General features: G+C 35.5%; 1 protein-coding gene across 1 annotated transcript in view; it reads right to left on the bottom strand.

Moving 5' to 3' along the window:
- cntnap5.S (contactin associated protein family member 5 S homeolog) overlaps positions 1-20,284 on the bottom strand; it is a 274,058-nt gene that overhangs the window by 150,946 nt on the left and 102,828 nt on the right. Inside the window, exons 4-6 of the mRNA XM_018237742.2 lie at positions 10,901-11,048; positions 8,488-8,691; positions 4,200-4,384 (exon numbers count right to left, since the gene is read on the bottom strand). Coding sequence (XP_018093231.1) covers positions 4,200-4,384; positions 8,488-8,691; positions 10,901-11,048 — 537 coding nt within the window. The remainder of the gene's footprint in view (positions 1-4,199; positions 4,385-8,487; positions 8,692-10,900; positions 11,049-20,284) is intronic.

Here is a 20,284-nt window from a genome sequence, read left to right as displayed (position 1 = left end):
TGCAAAGAATGTTGGTGCTAAACTGAAAGCAGTTACTTCACTCAAATATAAATTTGGTAGGACATCACAATGGTTCTGAATACAACAGCAGTTAGACTGCAAGCAGTTAAAAAGATTCTATTAAAATATTATTTTGTCTTTAGAATAAAATGGGACTGACAACTCCATGAACACAAAAATATGTAATAGTAGAAACAAATAGCAACTGAGTCCAAAAAAAAATCATGATTTTAGCATAATTTATGTGAATCTTTTTCAGTCTCAAATTTTAATTAAAAAAAGACCTGGCTGAGTTATTAATTTTCGAATTTGAGTAAAACCTCTACTAAACTTGAGTAGAGAAAAAAATGTCAGAATAAAATAGTTCTGATTGTTGAAAACGTGCTGCCCATTGAATCCAATAGAAGCTTGTTAAGCTTTAGCTGCACAATGTATTCATTCCAATTTTCAAGATTTTTATTTTTTTTGCTAAATCTCAAAAATTGGAATTTGGAAACTCAAATGCAAAATCATTTCATCAATTTGTGAACACTGGTAAAATCAGATAAATTATTAATAAAATTGATTGGTTATTTTGCTAAATGGCAAACTTTATGTGTGGTTTATAGCAGTGAGTTCAGTCAAAATAAAACTAAATGTTCTATACATAGTCAACACAACAGTAGGCATGGTGATCAAATCCAAATACTTGGACACTCAACATCTGCAACTCTACTAGCCAATTCAGTATATCTGTCAACAGAGAAGCTGTTATTTTGCTGGTTTCTGTAATTCAACAATTGATGAGGCATGACAATAGTCAATTTACTCAAGAATCCATAATGAATTATTAAAATATTCTTAAGTATTCATACACCAGATATATAAGTAAGGTTATTCTGCTACATGCAAAACCCGCATCTGTATTCATGAAATCTGTAATCATGAACTGTTAACTAAAACTTAATTTTGCATCAAAACAGCTCCTCAAAAGAACAGGCCTTATAGGTAAAAAAAAGTTGACAGCACAGGAGCATAACATGACTTAAACAGTTACACTCCTTATTCAAAACCAATGACATGGCTGAGATATAGTGAATTCTGCGTTGCTAAAAACCAAATAGAATACCTTCTCTGTCTGCCAGGGAAGGTAGATAAAGACAGTACAAATAATCCAAAATATACTATAGTTTCAATAGTTTATTTACAATAGTTTCACAATAGTTTCTATAGTTTATTCAGAATAATAATATAAATGACTGGCCACCCTAGTAAAATTTTAATACTATTAAACATCCCTCAAGATCATCAATTCATCTACAGTAAATACCATATACCAAATAACAAAATAATCAGCCTACAAATCTTGTAAAAAGTAAAAAATATTTTCTGTTAAAAAAACTCAAGTTCATATATGGACTGAATTTTTAAAATATGTATTGAAAGTCTTTGTAAATATGTTAACATTTTTACTCTTTTTTTTAAACATTTATTCGCTGGATTGATAACTGATAATACTTTACATGATGTACAGGTATAGGGATCTGTTATCCGGAAAGCTTCAAATTACAGGAAGGCCTTCTACCATTTTAATTCCAAAAGGTAACATATTTCCATTTAGTCTGTAATAATAAACCAGTATCTTGTACATGATTCAGATTAAGATTTAATTAATCTTTATTGGAGGCAAAACAATGCTATTGGGTTTATTTAACAACTCAAAGTATCTTCTCCAAAGAAGATCCAAATTACAGAAAACCCCAGGTCCCAAGTATTCTGAATAACAGGTTCCATATCTAGAATAATTATTTATTCGGGTGGCCTTCGGACTTGTGTAATTGTTTTAATTGTTTAGCAGGCTGGGAAACCACTTTTTAATGTATTATTGTGAATAAAGTGATCTATGAGAACACAGAGCATATTCATGATTATTTGTAATTTCTTAACATGTAGTTCCACTCTTACTACCCTTTAAAATGTTATGTTTTTTATTGTACAAAAAAAGCATAAAATATATGGCAGTGGCATTTTCTAACCAAGCAGAAGATGAATTTTAACATTAATGGAAAACAGTATATTTTACAATAAAACAAAGCTCAGCTTTTTTTTTTTTATTCATGCCCTTTTGCTAAAGTTTCATGTACATAAATATTGCATTTGTATTGCTCTAACATTCTCAGATAGATACTTACCAATGTGTCTTAATATTGGTGTCCTAACAATTCTAATTTGGAACTTGATGATAAATGTTGTGCTAAAGTCTCTTCTACAAATAACCACACATTTTTTTTGTTTTGTTTTAAAGTGAATTTCTTAATAAATTTGAATTCTTACTGGGTTCCTGCTTTTTATCTGTTCCTAGACTATAGTTTTGAGCACAATGTAATAATTCTAATTCCCCAATAAACAGTAATAACGACAGAGAGACTGCTTGTCTTTATTGCCAGTCAAGTGTACTAAAACAGAATTTTACTATGGCCATAAAATATTAGTTCTGCGAAGGAGCATCATAAAGATTGGTGGGTTTGGTCTGTTTCTCAAACTAATTAGCAGTGTATTAATATTAATAATTCCAGTAATGATGTCGCAACTACCTAGCATACATCTTAACTACGAATAACATATTTAAAAGAGACTAATTAACAATAATATCATCTTGTGTTGTGGCTGCCAGAGCTTTAGTAAATCCCATTAGAAAGCAGTGTAAAGTTCATTAGCCTTGTGCATATTCTCTGGAGCCTATTTCAGCATGCCGTATGCCTTTTGTTTTCTTATTACAAAAGGAGAACAAAAGATTATGTGAATTCTTTGCTTATACAGTATGTTGTTCTTAGTATATCTCCAGTCTTATCTGGAGGTGTCCGTGTGAACAAAGCTGCTGGAAAATGATTTTTATTATGTATGACTCCCGAATGGGTTGGGTACAAATAAGAGATCTGCAGTTCAGATCGTTGATGGATAATACATAAAAATCTCAATGACACATTCTGTTTCCTGTAGAAATATGGGTGGTGTGTCAATCAGCATTAATAACATAGTAACATAGTTAGTTAGGTTGAAAAAAGACCCTCATTTTCTAACTTCACCTCCTCTTTTATACAGTATAAGCTTTTAAATCCTGCCAAATGGATATAACGCTCCTCCTATTCTTTTGCCTCTGTCCTTACGAAACAAAGTATAGCTGCTGATATTAACTGCCTAGTCATGTGACTTATTCAACCAAGTTTCGTCAATACCAACCACATCATATAGTATTTTCCCTCCAGCACTTCCAGCTCTCCCATTTTACCAGTCAGACTCCTTGCATTTGCAAACATATATTTAATACCAGTACCATATTGAAGAAATTACATATGGTCCTGCCTATCCTTAACAGTACTCCCAACCAAATCTCCTCCCCATTTCCCCTTCCTTTGCCCACTATCTCATCTAACCTGTCTTCCACTGAATCCTTTACTGAACCCTCCCCCCACATGCCTAGTTTAAAATCTCCTCCAACCCTCTAGCCATCTTCTCTCCCAAAACAGCTGTACCATCATCACTGAGATACAGCCCATCCCTAGCAAAGAACCTGTAGCGAACGACAAAACAAATCAGCCCAGTTCTCCAAAAACCCAGAACTCAGAACCCAGAATTCATCTTTATATGGTACTGTTTTCTCTGTATTTTGTAAATGCTTCAATATGGTAGTTTCCACTAACAGACAGTTAGAGAGCTCCCAGCCATTTATCTAGATACATATGTACACACATATACAGAGAAGAAATGTTCTGGGCATAAGCTACACCCTCATACTGTACTGTCTAAGTGAAACAATATGGCATCTCCTACCCATAAGTATAAATACAAATATACAGAGAAGGAAAGTTCTGGACACACAATAAGTGATACCCACTCATATTGTATTGTCTAAGGGAAACAATGTGGCACCTCCAATGCATATGTTTAAATGAAAATATACAGAGAAGGAATGTTCCTGGCTCACAATAAGTTATACACTCATACTGTTCTGTCTAAGGGAAACAATATGGCATCTATTTCCTGTATGTATAAATACAAATATAGAGAGAAGAAATGTTCTGGGCACACAATAACCTCCTATATCATCATTCTATATTGTCTAAAGGTAAACAATATGGTAGCTCCTACTCATTAACTAAAAATAAAAGAATACTAGAGATACAGAGATAGAGACAAACTATTAAACATAATGACCACACCTCATAATCTATATCCAAATTATCCGAGTCTCCTTTGGTCCGGAAATGTTGAGTATGTTTATCAACAGTGAAGTTGACCTGCTTGTTGAATCGATCAATCAAGACAGAATGCCATTGTTGGTCATCTAGAAGACTCCCCAATGTGACTACCGTATGAGTGTTACCAAACCGGAGCTTTGTATCGCCTGCATTGGGAACAAAACAAAAAAATACAAACACAAATAAATGATTTTCCTTAGGAATTAAATAAAAAAAGAAAACAAATTCCATATGTAGATGCCATATAAACCTAATATTCTGTTGCATTCCATAAAATCCAGTTTTATTTCTATGATGTTTCCAGAACGTTTGGAATGGCCTTGACCTCTAAACACTTGGCATTAATTTACTACAGGAATCATGCCGCCGCATGCTAATTTGACTACTTTTACAAAAATATAAGGGAAAGCAAATTGTGTTAAAATATTGCTGTTCTGGCTGAGTGAACAGTGTCGGTGACAGTTAATGGAATTTCTGAGGTGAAGGAGGCTTTGCTTGGTTGCCAATCTATTTGTAAAATGTAGACTCATGTTTCTGAACCTTTTCTGCTGTGCCTGCAATTTGGAGAAGAAAGCAGGATTGCTTTCAATATTATTTGTTTACTATGAATGAAAGTGACTGACAGCTGCACACATTATGATATAGATCTTTACAAGGTTCCTACATGCCATGCTTTTAGTGGTCATTGTGGTTATTGTTTGCTGTGAGCTGAAATTGTTACCTCATTGTTCCTATTGCTCAACTCGGCAGAATGGTGGGCATGGGGCCAGAGCTTGGTCGCTGAGTTATAAATAGGAAGAAAATTCTAGCCAAACAGATTGTAAGCCTTCCAGTGAATAGAGCACACTCTCAAATATTAAAAAATAAAATCAGAATCATTTAAACATTTATTAAAAGGAAACCATATCATCTTGTTTTAATTATCCTATTACCCATTGCAATGGATGTGTGATTCACAGTCATTAGCTTTAGTTTGTTAGCTTAGTTCACCAGTTGTTTTAGCTGCACTTCAGGCCAATCAAACAACCAAATTCTAATTAACAGGAATGGGCCAGGCTGGCTGGGTGCCCTAGGCACATACCTATTTTGTCTACCCCTAGTTCCTGTATGCCCAGAGTTATACCTAGTTTGGTATATCCAAAAAATGTCACTGAGAAAGGCCCAATTAATGGACTGTTAACCATTCCACTGAAGTCTCTTATTAGACTAAAGGTAGAACTGAGTCTTAGTAGTGAGTTTGAGATTAGTGATGGGCGAATCTGCAAATATTTTGTGAAACAGCAAAAAAATTCGGGAAACGCTAAACTCATTGAAGCCAATGGCATCAAAAAATGTGCATAAATTTTTATGCACGCTACAATTTTGATGCTCATCAATTTTTATGTTCGCGTCAGTTTTGATGCACAACAATTTTTCTTTGTCAGGAGGATTTTTCGGCACGGAAATTTCGCAAAAACATTTACATGCGGCAAAACATGGAAATTCATCACAAATCCATAACTGGCAAATTTATTCTTCCATCACTATTTGAGATTGTTCCTGGTATTGTTACTCTGCTTGCTCAATAAACTTGCTATTGTTTGGTTAGGATCCATTGGTGCCCATTCTAGGCACATAAGTCTCCAACAAATTGTATGTCTCATCTTTCAGTCTAAGCAGGCTTCAATTAAGCAAATGTTCCGCTGAAGTGATCCCACTGGGACACGCTATAGCCCAAAGTAGCATCAGTGATTTAAACATTATATTCAATACAAAGGGTGCTGTACTTACAGTAAACACTAATCCCATAGCTTTGAAGCATCTCCCAACCAACTGATTCAATGAGCTAGAAACAATTAAATAATTTATATGCCATACAAAAATATTGTGTTGACCCAAAGTACCAAAAATCCAGAGCAGTATAGTCTATGTTTTCATGTTTCTAGTTAAAGTGTGCTTTCTCTGATTATTGCTTTCATTTTTACTGGCATTATGTGGCATGACATGGTCAAGATCCTGTAACAGAAAGCGTTGAACTTTTTTTTGTGGTGCCAAGAAGACCTCATTTTCAACCTCAACTTTTCATCAGAAATAATTATACTAACTGCTTCTGATCTATTGCCATCTATGGTCTGTTGCCTAATACATAAATACTGTAGAAAACTATTGATTTGATTAAAAATTAAAAGCCCCAATCTTATGACATAACTATATAGCTAAATAAAGCATTGCCCAATAAGAGAACTGATCTTTTCGGTGTGGTCTATTCAATCACACAGGGTACAAAATGTCATCTTGGCCATCTTCTTTATATTGGTCTGAATGTTGTCAGCTAGTTTGTAATTGTCATTTGCTAGCCAAAGTAATAGTTCAATAAGTTGGCCTACACTTTCTTGCCAAAAAATGGCCGGATATTTATCGAACTCATAAAACACTCAAGGTATTCTATCAGTTCAAGAAAAAAATATAAAGGAAAACAGGGGAAGAAGGTGTAAGCATATTAGGTAATGCACATGTTTCATGGCTATGCCCTTCTCAATGTGTTGTATCAGAAAATGTTGTGTGTAAATATAGATTCTCACCATATCAAAGTCTGTATGAGTCTGCACTAGAAAGCTAGGAGAGACAAGAATGCAGCATAAAAGGAATCTAAGTGTAGTGGGTTATTGGTTGTTGCAGTTCCACACTCTCCCAAAATCTCACTAGAGGGTGTCAGATTACTTCTTATATTCACCACGTGTTTTACTTAAAGGGATACTGTCATGGGCAAAAAAATTTTTTTTTCCAAAAAGAATCAGTTAATAGTGCTGCTCCAGCAGAATTCTGCACTGAAATCCATTTCTCAAAAGAGCAAACAGTTTTTTTTATATTCAATTTTGAAATCTGACATGGGGCTAGACATTTTGTCAATTTCCCAGCTGCCCCTGGTCATGTGACTTGAGCTCTGATAAACTTCAATCACTCTTTACTGCTGTACTGCAAGTTGGAGTGATATCACCCCCTCCCTCCCCCCCCCCAGCAGCCAAACAAAAGAACAATGGGAAGGTAACCAGATAGCAGCTCCCTAACACAAGATAACAGCTGCCTGGTAGATCTAAGAACAACACTCAATAGTAAAAACCCATGTCCCACTGAGACACATTCGGCTACATTGAGATGGAAAAACAGCTGCCTGCCAGAAAGCATTTCTCTCCTAAAGTGCAGGCACAAGTCACATGACCAGGGGCAGCTGGGAAATTGACAAAATGTCTAGCCCCATGTCAGATTTCAAAATTGAATATAAAAAAAATCTATTTGCTCTTTTGAGAAATGTATTTCAGTGCAGAATACTGCTGGAGCAGCACTATTAACTGATTCATTTTGAAAAAAATTTTTTGTCCCATGACAGTATTCCTTTAAAGTTGGGTACTTACAAGCATTTAAGCTTTAAAACTCATTCATCAGAATAGTCAGGATGAGGTATTCAGTGATTAATCCATACTGTTAGAAGATGTAGAGCGCAAATAATAAAACCTTTTATTACTTATAAAAAGACATCTATTTCACTCTTTTCACATTTGAGAAGTTTTAAAAAGGTACATAAAATCTCCTCTTTCCCTCTAAAGCCCTTTTTACTATGCAAGCTGGTATTATGGTTTCAGCTGATGTTTTTTTACATATATGTAATAAAAGGTTTTATACTATTATTTGCACATTACATCTTCTAACAGCATGGAGTAAATCACTGAATACCTTATCCTGACTTTTCTGATGAATGAGTTTTAAAGCTTAAATGCTTGTAAGTACCCAACTTTGAGTAAAACACGTGGTGAATATAAAAAGTAATCTGACACCCTCTAGTGAGTTTTTGGGAGAGTGTGGAACTACAACAACCAATAACCCACCACATTTAGATTCCTTTTATGCTGCATTCTTGTATATCCTAACTTTCTAGCGCAGGCTTTGATATTGTGAGTTTCTACCCAAGGAGAAATGGGAACTACTGAGTTGGAATCAAAGGTGAATACCAGTGAACTGCAGTTACACCATTACGTAATTATTTATTTATAGTTTCTTACCAGGCTAGTATAAGGTTTCCTTTTGTGTTTTTTTTTTATCAGCCATAAGAAATGCACATACTGTATACTGTATCTGTAAGAGGACAAATATCACAAGAAGCCAATATTTCTTTTTTTTTTTAAATTAGCTTCACACTTACTGTGGACCAGGGACTTTAATGCATTACACTTGTATAATTAAAGAAAATGTTCATGACTAAAATGATCCCTACCCAGGTTGATGTAAAGAGACAACTTTCCCTTCTGTAACTCCAAAGTAATATAATCTCCGCGCTGTCCTTCACCATGAAATAGAACCCCATCGCTCTGCATGCTCTTGAATTTGAGAGAAATGACATCTTTAAATGTGGTCATCTGCTTCTGATTGAACCTGTACTGAAGGGAGCTTCTGCCATCAAAGTCAACCACATCGGATTCTAGATAAGCAAAGGGAAAACATAAGGGAAATTGACAAACAGTCATGTAAACAAACGAGGAAGGTCAATGATAATGCTGTATGCTTGTGACATGAATAAGGGAAGAGTTATTATTGGCTAATATCCTGCAGTCATCATCTTCTCACTCAACTGCATTCCCTTGACAGTGTCCGCTAAGAATCAATCTGTTTCGTTGCAAAATGAGCCCTCTAGACAACACATCTCAAGGGGAAATAACATTCTCTTGTTCTGTTCCAATAACTTTAAAGAATTGAATCAATTTTACGTGACCTGTAGTTTGAACACTTGTTAAGTGTATATGGCAGGTTGTTTTGGACATTTCTTGAATGTAAAATACAGGCAGTGGATTGTAAGAACATGATTCTCAATTTCTATTTAGTCAGTGCTCTTGTTATTGTTTGTTCAAATTACCTCCCTTAATGTACAGGCTGGTGGAATATATTTGTTCCATATTAAAAGAATAACAATAGATGGAACAGACGGAGGAGGTATACTGTATATATGAACAACGTAGCTGCAACATCCTCCTGGGCTGCAGTTTAGTTTGCAGTCTGCAATACCATGTGCTCTTCATAAAATGACAACTAGGATTATAATCCAGTGGATTGCTGTCATTGCATTTTCCCATCTGGTGTTTCCCATCAGCTTCACCAAATATTCTCTGGATCAGAGCTCATTCAATGCCAAGGTAAAGAGACAAGTTTTCTTGGATCTTAGTGCTTTGATTATTTTTTCCTGACGCCATTTGTATTTTAGTTCCTGAATCCTGCTGTGCCTTGTTCCTTTTTCCCAGTCAGCCATCACAACATCACCCGGCAGTGCATTCCACAACCTCACTGTCCTCACTGTAAAGAACCACCTATGTTGCTTCAAATGAAAGTTCTTTTCCTCTAGTCTAAAGGGGTGGCCTCTGGTACACTGATCTTCATTATGGGTAAAAAGGTCCCCTGCTATTTGTCTATAATGTCCTCTAATGTACTTGTAAAATGTAATCATGTCCCCTCGCAAGCGCCTTTTTTTCCAGGGAAAACAACCCCAAACTTGAAAGTCCACCCTCATAATTTAAATCTTCCATCCTGCTAACCAGTTTATTTGTAAATCTCTGCACTCTCTCCAGCTTATTTATATTGCTCTAAAGGACTGGAGCCCAAAACTGCACGGCATACCCCAGATGAGGCCTTACCAGGGACCTATAAAGAGGCATAATTATGTTTTCATCCCTTGAGTTAATGCCCTTTTTATGCAAGACAGAACTTTATTTGCTTTAGTAGCCACAGAATGACACTGTCCCACATCAGACAACTTGTTATCTACAAAAAACCCTAGATCCTTCTCAGTTAAGGAAAGTTCCAACACACTGCAATATTAGATGTGGTTTCTTAAAGGGGTGATTCACCTTTAAATTAACTTTAAGTATAATCTAGAGAGTGATATTCTGAGTCAATTTGCAATTGGTTTTCACTTTTATTATGTGTGGTTTTTGAGTTATTTAGCTTTTTATTCAGCAGCTCTCCAGTTTGCAAATTTTAGCAATCTGTTTGCTAGGGTCCAAATTACCCTAGCAACCATGCATTGATTTAAATAAGAGACTGGAATATTAATAAGAGAGGCCTAAATAGAAAGCTGGGTAACAAAAAGTAGCAATAGCAATACATTTGTAGCCTTACAGAGCATTTGTATTTAGATGGGGTCAGTGACCCCCCATTTGAAAGCTGGAAAGAGTCAGAAGATGGTGGCAAATAATTCAAAAACCATAAAAAAACCCTTTAACAAAGCTTTTAATAGCTTCCCCTATACAGATGTCAAACTTACAGGTGAAAATGAAAATAAATATAATGGCCTGACTAAATTGAACTAGTAGTACAATATGTGGCTATGAAGGCCCATAGCCTTGCTCACATCAACTGCCAAATTGCATAAGTATCACATCCGGTGTCAGCCACTGACAATGTCTTTGAGCAAAACCATTAATACTACTACAGTGTGAATTCTGTAACATAGGTTCCTCTATTGCAATTAATAAAGAAAATACATTATTTAGGTAATCCACATTCCTGAGTTCCTTGTAACCAAAATATTTCTTAATTGGCCAACACTATTAACCTATTACATGTTACTGCCGATAGAGTTACAAATGTCCCAAATGTTAAAATGTTTTGTAAAGGAGCAAAGGGTTAATGGTACTTACTGTATGGACAGCCATTGACTTCGATTCTCATTCCTATACTGCCTAAAGGATTCCACTCAATGGGAACAAATCTCAGGAATCTTGCTTTAATGGAGTGCTGGAATTTATGCTGGACCACAGTGTCTGCATTTGTGTTTCCTGAAAATGCCTAAAGGAAAAATATGGAACAAAATTATGTTTATGTTTCAAAATAAAATGGCAAATTATTGAGAAAGTGGTAATAACCTAAGCAAACAACCTTCGTAATTAAATAAATAAAAAGTATAATTAAATAAAAAGTATTTAAAAAGCCTCAATCTATTCCATGGCACTGTGGCCTTAGGAATTACTTAATCTCCAAATACAAGATATCAGGGGAAACAAGAAAAGGTATGATAAAAAGTAACAGGTACAGGTAAGGGGTATCCAGAATTTAGAACTCTATCTACTAGGAGACCTAGAACTACCATCTTCAGCCAACAGTACATGAATACTGGTCTAGTATATTCCATGTACTAAAAGGAATAAAAGCTGAAACTGGCGCACAAATGTAACTTTCCCAGAGTCAAGATTGATTTTTATTTCACTTCCTATTCTGTGATTTTGCCAGAGAAAAAGAAATTGAGGAACACAAAACAAGAGTGGTATAAATGTAATAACTTTAATGGGTAACTATATAGAAATACTACAAAGCAAGCTTTTTTCAGGCTGACATAAATGTCAGTCTGAAGAAACCTTACTTTGTAATATTTCTATATAGTTACCCATTATTTGTGCCACTTTGCTTTGTTTTTTCACCTGAGTTCAAATTTAAATTTTTTTCCCCTCTGATCTACTGGCTAACACATACTTCTTCTCTTAAAAATCCTTCTCTTAGAAAGAATGTATTTTTGCTAGAATGTGAGGTCATTTTCAAGTGCACTTAACACAACACATGAATATCAGTAACATTGTTTCATGGACAGGCACAAAGTACTTCAGCTTACTACTTTTCAAAATACAAGAGATATGTCCAAGGCTTTTCAAGTAGCAACAAACAAAAAATACCCCATAAGTCTGTATCAATTGCCACACCCCCGAAAAAGGATTAGAGAACTGCTTTAAAATGATATAAACTCATGGATGGTACTGTTAAAATGTTGCTAATATAGATATATATTAAAATGCCATTTCTTTTTAAAAAATCCACAAGGGGAAATTTACATCAGTAGAATAAAAAAATCTTGTAAAGAGTAACTATCAATTGACCCAATAGGTACTGTAGTTTAATATTTAATTAAGTTAAACTTTCTCAGCCTACCAATTTGCCCAAAAAATTGCGAAACGGCAAAAAAAATTTGCCCGTGTCGGTTTTTTTGTATGGCGGCGTCCGTTTTTGGCGAAATTGCGCGGGCGTCCCAAAAACCGGACATCGGTGTCCATTTGTTTTGATGCCAGCAAATTTTTGCTGACGAGGGAATTTGCCGCGAATTCGAGCCTGGCGAATAAATTTGCCCATCACTAAATATAACTTAAGTTGTATAGATGTCCAAAATTTCAGTAGGGTCCATTTCAAACCATGTATTACAAGGTACAACAAAGCATATCTGCCTATATTTTGTATTGGGCCACTGGATCTTTAGCCTAAGGGAAAAGAATGGAGAGAGACTGTATGTCTAACACACCAGAAGCAAGACCAAAAGTAGAATATAATCAATAAAAAGTTCACATTAGTATTAAATATGCCCAATTTAAAGATTGCACCAACATGTTTTACCCCCAGAAATTCTAGCTTTTTTAAGGTGTTTGAAGCAACAAAATTCTTGAAATCTGGTGATTGTGTATGGGTAACTTTGGGTATGATTGGGAAAAATTTTCAAATGAAATCAAAAGCATTCTTCTATATTTTGGAATTTCTTGGGGTTAATGTCATAAGCAATAAAACGTGTCATAAAATGTCACAGCAAGGTCATAAAAAGAGTGAAAGCTTTCACAGATTGGGTTACATACCGTACTTAAGCCTTACTGACATTTATATCATATCTCTCACTTTCTCTGGCACTAAGCTTATGAAATCATCCCATAAAATTCCCCAGAGGTCCTCCCTCCACTGACAACATACAGCAAACACTGCACTTTCATAATTTTCTATTGAATAAACACAATTCTGCCTTTAAACATCCCCAGCTTTTGAATTTTTGAAATACCATGGTTCATGCATTATTGACTGCCAAGTTCAGTCTCCTAGTGCCGAATGCCAACTTGGACATCAGCTATTCTCTTACAGATGCCATGACAGCTTTCAAACTTTACTTTTTTTCAATAAGATAAAGTAAAAATGCATTTTGGTTTTTCTCGGAAACAAGTTCTTAAGTTGCCACCCTGGAAGAAGGCTCTGTTCAAATTCAATTTTTTTAGTAGAAGAAAACAAGAGCTATTGTTATTGTAGGGTGACTGGAGCCTTAATTTTTTCCTAAAACGTCTTAATCATTATTATCATCTTTTTCTGAAAATGCCAGGGCCCAAGAATTTCAGATAAGAGATCCATTACCTGCATAACAATTCAGAAAAGTTGAGTTTATGAGTGGTGTTTCTGCCAGTCTAATCATAGCAGCTGAAAAAAAAATAAGGCCCATTAACTGTGTAAGTCAGCGCTATAAATATCAGTCACATCCAGCACTTATGTTTATGACTTTGATGAAAAGGGCACTTTGAGCATTTACGATTATTTGTCCCTCTGCTCCACGCGGTAAAACACTGTGGGTGGATGCAATTTGTTACTGATTAAAATGAAGCAGGCAATCTCTAGAGTCAATTTTTGCAACTATTATCTTTAGAAGATTTTCATTTGATTCTCACTTGTGTGTCAAGCAAGTATCCCTCATAAAATCAACCTGACCTAATTATGGATGCAAGCTCTATAATTTATCAACATAACACTTGAAATTATGGGACTATGATGTCTATTAAATAGTTTCTACAGAGAGGATGTTCTCAGAGTGACCTCTAATTAAAACAGGTTGCCTCGTCTTCTGGTTTTAAGTTCCATACTTGTTACTCCCAACATATATTTCAGATACTGACAGATACTGAATTATAACATATTGGAAATGTTTCAAGGGGGATCCAAATTCCCTGTGAAACGGAACCTCCTAGTTTTCTAAAGACATTGATGAAAACTTACAGATGCAAGATAATTTACCAATGAGAAAGCTGCTCACCGTAAAACCGTAAAAGGACACCACAAAATAATTAATTACACAGGATTGGTTATATATGATGCTAAAGTGGAAGTGTGTTGGGGACCTTGTTAAATAAAAATGATTTGAGACTTTTTGTGGATAACAAGATGCATAACTCCAAGCAGTGTCATTCAGTGGATTCTAAAGAGAATGAAGCGCTATCTTGCTTAAAAAAAAGGAAATTCATTTAAGGGATGGAAAACATAGTTTTGCCTCTTTATAGCTCTTTTGTAAGTCCTTCCCTTGGGTATGTATTGCAGTTTTGGGTCCAAGATGTTCAACAAGACTGGTAGAAGGGATGAAGAATTAAACTATCAGGAAAGACTATAATGGTTAGTATGTGTTTCTTTTTTCTGATGAGTGCATTGAGGTTGTGAATTGCCCTACCAGGCCATATTGGGATGGCAGATTCTATTAATGCCTTTAAGAGTTGCTCGGATGACTTCTTGGACATGCATATTATCCACGTCTATAGTGATCTCAGTTAATATAGTATAGGTATGACAATATATATTTTATATATAATATGTGAGTGCATTGATAGGTCTAGATAGGCATGTGCATATACATAGGCACTGGTCAACATTTAAAGGCATAGAACTTGAGAGATCTGTCTTTTTCCAACATTCCAACATTGACCATTTAACTATGCAAACATCAAATGGAAAACTCCAAGTCACATGTTTGAATGGAAAAATATATAAACTGCCCTCAAAGATACCCAGCAAATTGTTACCTTCTGTTTTCTGAAGTTATATTGATTCAAATAATAATGACCCAAATTTTACTGTGCAAGTTTATGTGCCCGGATATGTTTTTATGTTATGTGCACAGATATGTTTTTTAGATGTAATTTTTATGTTCAGAAAAATCTATTTTGTTCTATATTTATTTTGTTTGCTCTTAAATGTCAGCGAAAACTGATACAACCTTTTTCTATCTCTAGGAGAACTTGTAAAATAAAGGTAAATTTACTAGATAAGGTGGTTGTCATACAACGCTATTATTAATTCTACCTTTATAATTTGTCCATGTGGCATTGTCTTTTCAAAAACAAGCTAATCACATTACAAAGTGTTTTTTTTAAAGAACAGTTGTTTCAGAAAGTATGTCTACAAGGGGTTCTCTGCATTTATACTGCTCTGAATGCTGCTCTGTCTTCATTGATATTCAGGTGTGCCTGAATATAAGAGATTTAAAGAAAATGTCAGTTCCATTTTGAAGACAAAAGTGATTTGATTGAATCTTGGTGCTATTTCGTCAATAAGTTGACATTTTTTCAAGAAAAGGATTATTTGTAAAATAAATATTCTGTATATCTGGCATATATGATTATCAGTGGAATTAGAGACAATCTACCAAATAAGATTCCAGAATAAATAAACTGCTATGATTGAGTGGAAAAAGTAGAAATGCCTTGTGCCTTTATAGGATCACAGAACTCCACAGAGACTTCTAATATCCTTATTTGCAGTAGGGGGATACTATAGCCCTTATAATACATACGTTATATTCAGAATTCCCTGTATTAACTCAGCCTGCAGCCTTGTACCATTATTTAATCAGAACCCCTTAGTGATGTCTAATATCCTAATATCCTTATAATTTATAGTAGGGGCTACATTATCCCTTATAATACATGAGTGATACTCAGTGTTCCCTGTATAACTCAGCCTGCAGCCTTGTGCCTTTATATGGTCACTGGACCCTTCAATGACTTCTAAGATCCTTATAATTTATAATAGGGGGTATATTATCCCTTATTATACATACATGATTATCAGAGTTGTCTATATAACACAGCTTGTAGTCTTGTGCCTTTATATGGTCACTGAACCCTTCAGTGTCATGTAATATCCTTATAATTTACAGTAGGGGGTACATTATGCCTTATAATACATGAGTGATACTCAGAGTTCTTTGTATAACTCAGCCTGCAGCCTTGTGTCTTTTTATGAACACAGAAACCTTCAGTGACTTCAAATATACTTATACTGTAATTTACAGTAGTGGGTACATTTATCACCCACTTGATCAAACTGCGAAAAATTAGCCAAATGCAAATTCCGTCGCTGGCGACAATTCTGATGACCATTAAAGTCAATGGGCGCTGGCGTCAGAATTGTCTTCGGCGTCAAATATATTTTATGTTTTTTCGCTGCAATTTCACAAATTTATTCGCCGGCACGAAACATGGAGATTCGCCGCAAATTTGCACCTGGCGAATAAATTCGCCCATTCTAACAGTCCAAATCAGACAAATGAACGTAATTGGCTTTGGATTTAAAGGGATGTCTGTACTGTATATCACTGGAAAATTGACAAAGGCAATACACATGAAAGCAATATTATTGGATAAGGTTGCAATGTCACCTCTTTCAAACTAGATGCATTTCAATGAAATACATTGTATATTTCTAATTGTCAATTTGCTACTGACTGTACTAGTTTCAAAGCAACAATCAATAAAATTAATTGCTAATTAGCCATACTCCAGTTAACCATGTGATTTTATTTCAGTAGACCAAATTCTTCTTAGCTCCCTAGTAGGGCCGGAACTAGGGGTAGGCAGATGAGGCACGTGCCTAGGGCGAAAAGCTTGGGGGGCGCCAAGCACGTACCTCTTCTGAGCTCTTCCCCTAGTCCGGACCCTTGTGTCCTTAAGCTGTGGCTGCAGCTTAGTTGTTTTTTAATGCGAGTGCGCCCTTCCACGCATGCATACTGGCTAACGTTTTGAAATGGCATATATTTTCTTTCGTGCATGCACACTGGTGCGGCATTGCCTCTTCTGCACGTGTCAAACAGTGAGGGGTGACGTAGCCAGTTGCCTAGGGCGCCCGGCAAAATTGTCCCGGCACTGCTCCCTAGATCAATTATTATATTTTGAAGATAACAACATTTCTACATGATTGTAGACACACAGCTGTATTTTGACAATTGCAACATTCTCCTTGAAGTTCTGCAAAAAAAAAACCTTTTTGTGATCTTTGTATCTGCCTTTTTGTATTGATGCCACCTGGTTCAATGTGTTGCCTAAATGTAACCACCAAAGGTGTCAGATGTAGAGGCTCGGATCTACATTAATTCCTGTTCTTCATAAACACGTCATTTGAATTGTCCAGTTGAAATGCAATGATTAGCAGGGAATTCATTGTTACAGTTCAGCTATACAAGCTACAGACTAGAACAGTGGACCCCAACTTTTTATACCTGTAAACCACATTCAAATGGAACAAGAGTTGGGGAGCAACACAGGAATGAAAAAAAGTTCCTGGGGGTGCCAAATAGGTGCTATGATTGGTTATTTGGTAGCCCCATATGTGGACTAGCAGGCTTCAAAAGGCTCTGTTTGGCAGCACACCTGCTTGTTATACAACCAAGAATTGCCTTCAAGCCAGGAATTAAAAAATAAGCACCTGCTTTTAGGCCACTGGGAGCAACATCCAGGGGATTAGAGTGCAACATTTTGCTCACAAGCCACTGGTTGGGGATCACTGGTCTACAACATTAGTTACCGATAAAGGTGGCCCAACAGCTTGAAAAATTATTTTCTCATTTAATACATAGATAGTGTGACATACTCAAAACCCTGAAGTAGCAACTGCCATACCGGTTCTTTTCCCTTTTTTTCTTCTTCAGTAATTTATAATATTTGTTTACAGTAACTCAAATAGTTAAACAAAATAAATAAATAAAAAACCAGGAGCCTTGGGCTAAACCGTTCTTTGATGTAACACACTGTTTCCCTAAGACTTTGAAGTTACCCTTGTGCTCTACATCTGAAAGAACAAACAGAAATACAAGTGTAATTTCCCCACAAGCAATTTATACTATTAAATACTAACTGCCCAAATCTCTGGGGCTTCCAGTTTTTTATTCACAGTATAATATTCATGAGCAATAGATAATGCATGTGCCTTGTGATATAATGATGATGAGAATGTGATATTAATGATATAAAGCTAAATGGCTGCTATAAACTTAAATTCCATTGTTGACTTTTGGTTAGTATAGTTGAATACCTTTGTACAGTTAAATAATATCTGCAAAGGTTATGGACAACCTCTGGGAGTTGATTGTATTGTAATCTGACTATTTTGAATTTTTGGGCAAAAATCCTAAAATTCTGTTTTTTGGGAAAAAGCCTGAAAAAATCATACGATTGGGATAAAACTCAGAAAAAAACGTACATTTCGGGTTTTCATTCGATTTTATCGAGTTTGTCCCTGATCCGATTAATTATAATGTAACTGGCTATGTCTACAATGAGGTGGATATATAGAATTGTATGGGGCAGATAAGAGAATGTGATATATACTGGTAATAATATTAGGAGTGAGAATACAATGTAATGGGGCAGTAATTGCCATTTAAATACTTGTTTAAATGTGGGTATCCTAATAAAATGGTTGTAAGATGAAACAGAGTATAGGCAAAAAAACATTGTTAATAGGACCAATTTGATATGTATGTTGCTTTAAGAAAAGAAACGTGAGGTGGCAACACGTGATTGGTTTTAACGTTTGGGGAGGGATTTCCTGGGGTATAAATTTTGTGACCAAATGTAACAACAGTAATGCCTATGAATAAGTGCCTGTGGGTGCGAAACGCGTAAGGCGGAGGATCAATTGGTCTGTATGCCTACTTTTTAATACTTATGATAAATAAAAAGTGATTTCTTAACTTTGAGAATTGACTGGGAATATATTTTTGAATTTTTGATTTGAGTGCCCTTTGGAGTTGGGGGCTATATTCCAGCATTTTTGGCCCTTTTTGACAGGCCTGTATAGACTGCAGCAGTTGAGTAGTAAGTTTTTTGGCCTGATCCGATTAAGTTATGCTTCTAGTTTTGTCTGACTTTTCTATTTTAAAAAATCTGAAAAAATTGGATTTTGATAAATAACCCCCATTGAATATACAGTAAATGTCACAGTATAAGGCTTAATAGTAATTAATACAGATAATTACTACATGTCAGCTCAAAAACCAGTGCAAGTAGCATCAGAATTTAATAATCAGCCTTGTAGCATCAACTTATATTACAGGCCAACTTCATTTTCTGCATTCTGTTATTTCTGATAATTTGACATGACCCCTACGCTTAGCTTCTAAACAGCTGCTAAGAGCCCACTGAGCATGAATGTCTCAATTACTTTCCATGATGGTGACCCCTTCCGACAAGTTTAAAATCCTGGATCATTGCTGCTATTGATAAGATGAAACTTTAGGCTGGTGCAATAAGTTCAGTATATAAAATATGGAGGTTGTAGCCACATTCATTTTAAGGGTTTAGTTCTCCTTTAAGGAAGAGAAAATCTGCAAATGAGCCACTAACACTATTGCAGTAGCTAGGAAAAAAAACAAGGACAAATAAATCTAAATTTAATGCTTTGAAGCATTATCAATTTTCAAATTCAAGCTTTTCTGAAATTTCTGGAGAGGGGAAGGTTAATGCAAATCTTGATTACTAGCATATTTACACAATTACATGAATCAGAAAAACGAAATGTCATTATTTTCAATAAATGGCAGTGTATATCGCATTGTTCCATTGATGTTTATAAATTCAAATGTTTACTTGGAACTTGACAGGTTATAAGATTGTGTCGTTTTTGCCATCTAGAATTTTAATAAATAGGAGCCCAAATATTTTCTATACACAAATACAAACATGAAATTAACCATTTGAACACCGGGACTGGTATGACATTTCATGCCAGTAAACGCATGGGGGGTGGCATTTCGTTACTTCGCCGATTTACTAACGGAGGTGTAACTTCGCTAGCAAAGGAGATAGACTCTAGGGGTAATTCACTCCCTTATGCCTGGCAAAGTTGCGCTCTGGCGAAGGGACGTAACTACGCAAATTCACTAAGAAGCGGATTTTACTGAACGTTACCTTTTGCTCCAGACTTGCCTTCACCACCTCAGACCAGGCGAAGTGCAATAGAGTAGAAAGGACTTCCTCAAAAAATAGTTAAAAAAGTCCCAAAAAAACACTGGGGACCTTTAATTTTTCAGGGTGATAGACTGCAAAAGATTGTAAATTTTTTCTGGGGTACCCAGCTTTCCCCCCTACATTTCCTAACATATGGCACATAAACTATACACTGGGATCATGTGTAGGGCAATATAACAACTCTATTTTATTTTATTAAGGTTTCCCAGGCTTGTGTAGTGTAAT

This window comes from Xenopus laevis, chromosome 9_10S (assembly GCF_017654675.1).
Source record: "Xenopus laevis strain J_2021 chromosome 9_10S, Xenopus_laevis_v10.1, whole genome shotgun sequence".
NCBI lineage: Eukaryota > Metazoa > Chordata > Amphibia > Anura > Pipidae > Xenopus > Xenopus laevis.
This window is presented reverse-complemented; position numbering and strand designations above follow the sequence as displayed.